This window comes from Poecilia latipinna, unplaced genomic scaffold (assembly GCF_001443285.1).
Source record: "Poecilia latipinna isolate Pla-1442-1.1 unplaced genomic scaffold, P_latipinna-1.0 Scaffold787, whole genome shotgun sequence".
In the NCBI taxonomy this organism is placed as follows: Eukaryota; Metazoa; Chordata; class Actinopteri; order Cyprinodontiformes; family Poeciliidae; genus Poecilia; species Poecilia latipinna.
The window spans coordinates 336,037-344,108 of NW_015113403.1; the positions used below are offsets into that span (position 1 = coordinate 336,037).

The following is an 8,072-nucleotide window of genomic DNA, read 5'->3' on the forward strand; positions in this document are numbered from 1 at the left end:
TGTGTCTTCAAGTACTTCAGCAAAACTCACCGTTTTTACCAAATTCTGTAGCTTTCGGTGTACTTCTAAATCTGCTCCTTAGTCACATCTTTTCGGGGTTGGTACTGCCTCTAGTGGCGTGGGAGAGGTAATACAACTAATATAATTACATTAATAAATCAGAATAGCGCAAATTATTTTCTGTGTCGAGGGGGGAGGGTTCGGTGAATGCGCATATGAAACTGGGGGGTTCGGTACCTCAAAAAAGGTTAAGAACCACTGCTCTAGTGCTAGATTCTCATGTTTGTTTTTGTATTTACCCAGAATGCCTCGTGCTGCTTCCACTTCCTGCTTTTGGAGCAGTCTCTGGACCGCTTGCATCAAGCAAACTGAGACCAAGGTTTTTAGGCGGACCAGAATTAGCTTTTTTTGCTCTGAATCAGAGTTTGATTGCCCATTTACACCTCCCCAAACAATTTCTAGACAAATGGATTAAACAGTGTGAACGCAGCCCAAAGTCCCTCGAAAAACAAATTTTTATACAAAGAAATGTATACAGTGTATTAGAGTGATGCTGCAAGTATGACAGTATGGGGGATGTATCACGGTTACCTTGAAAGACTGAAGACACTCACAATAACCAACACAAGTCCATGCTTTTCTGTCTGATCAAAATACAATTTCAGATATACCAAAAGCAGTTATTGCCATTTTTCCGCAGCAAAAGCATCGAGATACATTTTCAGCTGAAACATGGAGAGACTAACTGCACTAACAGCCCCATTAAGGCTCTGACCCAACCAGGAAAACATACTTTAAAGCCGCATTCTTGACACAATGGAAAATCTGAATTCTTCATGCTTTTCAAGCTTATTTCACAGGAATGGGATTTCTGAGCAGAAAACTAGACTTTCAGTTAGTACCCTCCCACAAGTTTGCACCAAGAGCTAATTAGAATATGGACAGCTTAAACGACATGTGACCTGCTACCAGTTTGTGTGAGCCCCAGTCAAGCCACATGGACTCGTATAGAAGTGGCTGTAGGCACCTTGCCGTCTCTGTGGGTGTTTCTGACAATCAGACACAATGTGATCAGTGCAAAGCTCCGGGCGCGCTGGAAAGTATTTTTAAAAACCCTTAGCCGCTGGAGGACACTTTTTTTTTTTTTTTTTTGCTGCTCCCATGTTAACATATTTTTATTCTGACATTTAACTATATTACATATAATGATGCACTTCCTCAAAGCTAAACAATGATTTGAATGAAATCTGAGTTGTGTGGCCGTTCCCTGTCCAGTTTTGGTGGCAGACAGTCAGACTACTGTATTTTCCTCCCACTTCCAGTAAATTTATTTAAAGGAGATTACAGATCTCATCCAGACTAAAGAGCAGAGTCTACAGTACAGTCTGACTGTTTGTCTGCATGCAGAGAATTGGTTGTTGACTCGTCATAGGCTAGCTTTCACAGCAACATCTTCACCAATAAAATAATATTCAACTTTTTGGGAGGGGTTTTTTTCCGTTTTACTGCCATTTGTTAAAATCCACCAAACAAACCCAACACAAAAGCTCTTTGATAATTAATAATTAGATGTATGTTCTAAGAAAAAGCAAGACCCAACATGACAAAATGTTACAGTACCAGCAGGTTTGCATGGACTAAAAGCTTTTCAAGTGCATGCCTGTTCACTTCTGAGAAGGTTTGCTGGGTTCACAGAGATTACATTGAGGTTCGTCCATTGAACACTTGCTGTAGCACTCTTATTAAATGCTGCTTAACAGAGGATTATTACATCAGATTCATAAGCTTCGAAGCCTCTTCTCTATTTTTATCTGTTCAAAATCTGGACAATTGACAGCACGTCCAAGTAGCATACCAGAAAGAACAGTGGCACAAAACGTGGGTACCGTATTTGCCCTGGACCGTATTTTCCAGACTAAAAGGTGCACTTGCATTTGACCAAAAAAATGACAGTCACTTTATACATTGTTCTGGAGTAAAACAGCCCCCTCTAGTGAATTAATATGGATTAAGTCTGGTTTTGCTTATTGACCTATTGATTTTGTGTGGTAACAGGCTCTCACGGCGATCTGTCAAAATGTTTTAGTTACATTACGGCTACCAGGAGTGTTGTGAGGTAATACGTGTACCGTGTTTTGACTATCTGACTTATTTGACTGTTTTGTTTCACTTAATGCGCTTTACAGTCCGGATGATAAAAGATCGAACATAGACCATTCATTGACAGTGCGCCTTATAATCCAGAAAACACGTTATTCACTATTGTCAACGTACAGGGGGCGCCTGAATTATTTCTAGTCTGGATTTTCTGTATTTAGCTGTATTTTTTTTCCAAATATAAAAAACATTACCCCCCCCCCCCCCCCAACCCTCTCATACACTCAAACTCACTCACCGAATAAAGAGCGGTCTTTAAATACCAATCACAAACCCCCAAGGACGTGGACATTTGTCAGCACATGAAAACGCTATGGCAAAAGGAAGGCAAAAGTAGCAGCGGAGAACATGAGGGGGGGTTTCTTGGACTTGTATCGTCATGTTCATTAAAGCTGATGAGATTAAATTAGCAGGGTGGAGCGTGCTGCGTGTCCTGAGGCGCTGAGGTCCAGCCCTACAAGCCAAGCCGAATCGGATAAAATGAGTCCAATAGAGGCATTCAGGAGGATCGGGTGGCAATTCCTTATTCTCTCTACACCAGCTCAGTAATTATCCTGACAAATTAGTCAGCTGCAGAATTAAAATCAGCTTTATTGGCCGAGACGCTGCGCAGAAACAAGGAGTTTGGTTTCAAGTGCTCACAGGCGATAAGTGTGTAGATAAATCCACTTTAGAGGGATTAAAATAAATGATGAAGAGAAACAGTATGTGCTGTGGGTTGTGACTATTTATATAAGTTTTGAAAACAGAATATTTTATAGGTAGAACCGGTCCAGTGTTTGTGTTCTGAGTAATTATAGGCTCTTCTGGCCATTTAAGACAACTTCCATAAAAATGTTGCTCCCCTATTTAGTCAAATAAGCATACGAATATCATAAATTGTATGTAAATGTGTTTCATATATATCAATCTTTTGTATTTGATAGATTTACAGACTGTTTACCACGTAAGAACACTGCCAGTGCACAGCCTTTCTGCTGTCAATAGTTTCTTTCAGAGATAATTTGGTTCTGGGAAGACATCTGTTTTATTTTATTGATTTATTGTTGATTATTGTCGTTGCAAACATGTTTAGAGTTGACAGTTTCGTCAGATTGTTTCAGTGAGACAAAGAGGGAATCAAACTGTCGACGGTAAAATAAAAGTGGGAATCTTCATGCACTTAGCAACTGGATTCGATTACGATTTAGAGCCGCGATTCAAGCACACGGCAATTATCGACGCGTCAATTATCGTTTCTACACATCTTGACCTATCAAACAGTTGGCCTTGGAGAACACTTGGAAAAGATTAAATGGAAAGTCCAAGATCTTTGACTTCATCAGTAACTAAAATCAAATCCTTATTAGCAAAGCCAGAGTTCCCATCCTACATCTTATACAGCGATGATATGTTTGCATAAATGTGAACTTGTGATAAAATGAGCAAATATGATTGAAAACTGTTTTTTGCAATGCATCACATCTCAGAGCTACTTTGCCTGCTTTCTTCAGTGACTTTTTAAATGTATTTTATAGAGGCATATTGAACCTTGGCTCCGAAGAGACCAATATAGCATGAAAATTCAAGTTTACAACAAATCCTTTACTTAAAAGTTGGAATTAGCTTTGTAATTAGCTCAACCTTTTCCTAGAAGAAAAGTTAGATGATGTGTAAACATGTAATATGGTTTTGCATGTTTGTTTGTTCTCAGAATAATTTTTTTATGGAAAAAACGAGGCAAGCGAAATAAAAGAAAAACACCCACGGTGGTTTCTCTCGATTTTTTTTTTTCTCTTTCTCTTTTTGTGACTTGCAAAAATTGAAAACACAGACATTCCCCTCATTAAGTGTGACATTACTCAGGATTCTGTCAGATGTTTTATTGGAAATGAAAAGCTTTGGATGCAGTGAAGACATCCTGCCTTGTCAAATATCTACAAGCGTGACTGTCGGCGTGCGGATTCGTCGTTTTTGACGCAGTCGGTCAATCAGTCGTGAGCTTTCACCACGGGTCGTTCGCTCGGTTTGATCTAAACGACCTCTATCTGATTGCCCGCGGGGGGGGGGGTCCAATTTACAACATTTTTGTTGGTTTCCTAGGAAAGAGAAGAATAGTTCATATGAAGCCACGTGTCGTGGTTTGATTTGTACTTTAGCCAAACTGCCTGAGTATTGTCCCACTTTGAGGAACCCTCCATTTGATCCCAAGTATTTCTGAAAAATAAAACGGACATTCTGCACATGTTGCACAGATTCTAAGTGTTGATGGTATATAAGAAAGTGTCTTTAATTAGCTAAAATGACAGTTGGGAAAGGTTGCTTCCCACAAATCAAAGATTGATGGAAATTTTTTTTTGAGAGAGAGACTGTCCAAATGACTTAATCATTATGTTACAGATGGTTAACACCGTTTTTCTCTACTCCACTCCCAGCTGTTTTAAAATCCACCAACCAATTTTTTTAAACAAAAATCATCAGATTTAGGCTAAAAATGGTTTAAAAGGAGCAAAGTTCCTCGCCACATTTTGTTTTGTTTTCGCCTTCTGCTCCCAATCTGCTGCTCCTCCTCCTTCTCTTCTTCTTCTTCTTCTTCTTCTTCTTCTAAGCCAAAGCTTCCAGCGCAGCCATCACATCTGTTCCAGACTACTGCATTAGGATTTTATTGTTGTGTTAAGCTTTCACTCGCACTATTTGAACCTCTGTTTGCAGGCATGTGTCTGCTTGTAATTACCGACAGTGTCAAAGCCATCTTGGTATGCGTCGGATAAATCAAAGTTATGGATTTGTCCTTTTTTAATTTGCTCTGACAAACCAGTTCTAACAGTTTGTGCCATGTATTTATGTAATGAGCAAAAACTGTGGGATTAGATGGGTTGTTTTGAACCAACAGCAGCTGTTTTTTTTTTTTTCCCCCTTTGTAGGAGGAGTGCTTCCTTAACCTGGAGGCTCCTATAGCCAGGGTCTGCGGGTACGACACCCCCTTCCCTCACATCTTTGAGCCCTTCTACATCCCAGACAAGTGGAAGTGCTTCGATGCAATCAAGAGGATGATCAACTACTAAAGCCCTGTCAGGTACAAACACCCAATGGCTCCTTTTGAACTAAATTCATAGAAGAGAGACTTTTTTTTAATGTGTTTAAAGTCTTTTTGCAATTAATGTGCTTTAGCTTGTTTTGTTTTGTTTTTTTCTTTACAAAAATATAATTACTATTAAGAACTCGAAACTAGGCAATCTTTAGTATATTGGTACTGGTCCAGTAAATAAAACATTATTATTATTATTATTATTTAATTTTTTTTTTTTTTTACTTCATTCAGAATCCAATCTTTCCAATGGACAAATAATTTTACAATAAGTTGCAATAAAAACAGCAACACTTCTAAAGACTTTGCACTAACTCAGAGAATAGACTTTCAAAAAACTTGTTTGTTTATAAATCACTGAACAGCTTGGCACCAAAATACTTTAAGGACCTGCTGTTGCTGATCTTTAACCAGAAGACCTCTGAGGTCCTCTGGTTCTGGTTCTGCTCTGTATCCCCAGAACCAGAACCAATGGTGGAGAAGCAGCATTCAGCTTCTATGCACCACAAATCTGGAACAAACTTCCAGAAAACTGCAAAACAGCCAAAACACTGAGATCCTTTAAATCTAAACTTGAGTACACTCGTACAATTTTAGAGGGAAAGTCAGTTTTTGAATTGTAATCACCAGCAAGTGGAGCTGCCTCCTGAAAAGCTGTCTTTGTTGCTATGGAGCACGAAGATGTGTTTTAACTCAATACCAAGAGGGAACAACATCAGCAATGACCTCAGAGGAGTAATTGGGGTTCTCCATGAATCTTACAAAAGTTGTAAAACCCTTTCCAACCAATTTGAAGTCCATAATTTCAAGCCGAGGTGATTCACCAGCAGAAGACATTAAAGAAATGTGTCAGATTTCCCAGGTGTTGACATCACAGCGAATGGCTGAAAAAAACATGGCAAAGACATGGCACAGGTACATGTCAGACTCTGCTGGTTTCAGTTAGCATGGTGGATGTTAAAGTCCATGGCAAAAAAAAAAAAAAAAAAAAAAAACTTAAGCAAGGTTTGCCAGGAGGAAATAGTTGTATTATTATTATTTTTTTCCTGGAAAGAAGGAAGCACGATTTGCAATGTTGCGTCTAAACCGAAGCAGAGATGTTTGGATGTAATGCTCACATAAATGCCTCGTACCATCTGTTAAACATGCTGCTGGAAAAAAATAGTCAATAATTCAACCGGGACTGATTCGAGGCGCTGCAGTAATGATGATATGGAATCAGCTGGGCTCAGACTTAAATACTGGTAGAACCTGATACAGATGGGATGTTTTTATTATGGCCTGAGATGTAAAACCCAAGGATTTAAAGCTAAAGTATTTAACTTTTGTAAAAAAACATATCAGCTTCTTGCACATTTGTTAGAAATATCATTATGTCATGAGAGTACAATATGAGATGGATTGTGAAGAAATCAAGCACCACTCCCAGTCAAAAACAACCAATCAGACCCAGGAGGAGGGTCTTACTGCTGTCCATCACCGTTGTGTACGTGCTGCTCAATGTGCTAATAGTGGAAACACTATTTACAGTTCTAGGAAAACCATTTATCTGCCATCATCGGTGTAATGCTAACTAGCTTTAGCATCCAGGACTCTCTATTTTTCGAGAAGGTGCTATAGCGTAGCAGAGATCGAGCATGATTTACAGCACTAAGACCCTCCTCCTGGCTTTGATTGGTTGCTTCTGACCGAGCTCTGTAGTTCTGTAGTTTACTTTTTATTAACATTATCTGTTTTGTGTTATACTGTCATGACAGACAGTTTTAGCAAACATGTGTAGCTGCCACCAATTATTATATATTATTTACTGGTTTCATTGGGGAGTAATGTCAGAAATGCATGTGTTGGAATCCTCCGCATCCTTTCTGATGAGAAACCTTTCTGGATTTCATAGGAACTCATCCTGAGTTATAGCTTTTCAACTCTTGGCTAATGAGAAAGAATGACACTTTTATTAAACCTTTAATCAATTCCCACATGTCGCCTCTCTTCCTCACTTCTCTGCTCAATCCAGTCCAACGTTTCTTGTTTTTTTTCTTCCATCCTCACCATCTCCAGGGCCAGTTTCTGTTGGATGTGAACTCCACACTCTCTCCCTGCCTTTTACTCTTTATTCATCCAACCAGGACAGAGCGGTGGAAAAACAAAAAGAAAAAAGAAACACTTTGTCGACCATCCAATAAGAAACACAGTCCGGATGGCCTTCATGCCCCGCTCTGTTCCTCATTTTAAAAGCCTGTTACCTTACCTCCACACTGCAAAGGAGAAGAGACTTGATCAACCGAATGAACGGTGGAGACATGTAGGTTTTAGCTGTTGCATAGAATAACACATTTATTAATAGACGGGGAAATACTTGGTTGAATATGTAACTGCCTTGCTTTGTGTGCTGTTACTCTGTAACGTGTCCAGACCTTTTTCCTGATTCGTTTAGTTTCACATTAAATGAAGTGTATCGACATAAACGGTCTGTTCTTTTCGATCAAAATAAAACAAATAGATAGTTCACAACATTTGGGCTTCGTTGTTTGTGTTTGAATTTATTGCTCCGAGAAAAAAAAAATACAAGTTGACCTTTATAATCTGGTCCCAAGATCACATTAATCACGTAGATTTTCACACAGAAATGGTCCTGCAAAACGTTACAGGGCTTCACATATGATCACCAATGCACATTGCTCCATTTCACCTCCATCCTTTGCTTAAATTCAGATCCATTTTTTTTGTTTTGTTTTTTTTTTTATCCAGTACAAATACCTCTGATAACAGCAGATGCATCCATCTTTGTATCAGCCATGAATAATTACCAACAACTTTTAGCAAATTTTATTTTTTCACTTAATGAAAC

The 8,072-nt window shown here is 38.9% G+C and overlaps 1 protein-coding gene across 1 annotated transcript in view; it reads left to right on the top strand.

Moving 5' to 3' along the window:
* The window catches only part of bckdhb (branched chain keto acid dehydrogenase E1 subunit beta), a 70,744-nt gene extending 63,007 nt beyond the window's left edge, over nt 1-7,737 (top strand). Inside the window, exons 10-11 of the mRNA XM_015046676.1 lie at nt 5,061-5,212; nt 7,283-7,737. Coding sequence (XP_014902162.1) covers nt 5,061-5,201 — 141 coding nt within the window. The 3' untranslated portion in view covers nt 5,202-5,212; nt 7,283-7,737. The remainder of the gene's footprint in view (nt 1-5,060; nt 5,213-7,282) is intronic.
* Nucleotides 7,738-8,072: the final 335 nt, after the last annotated feature.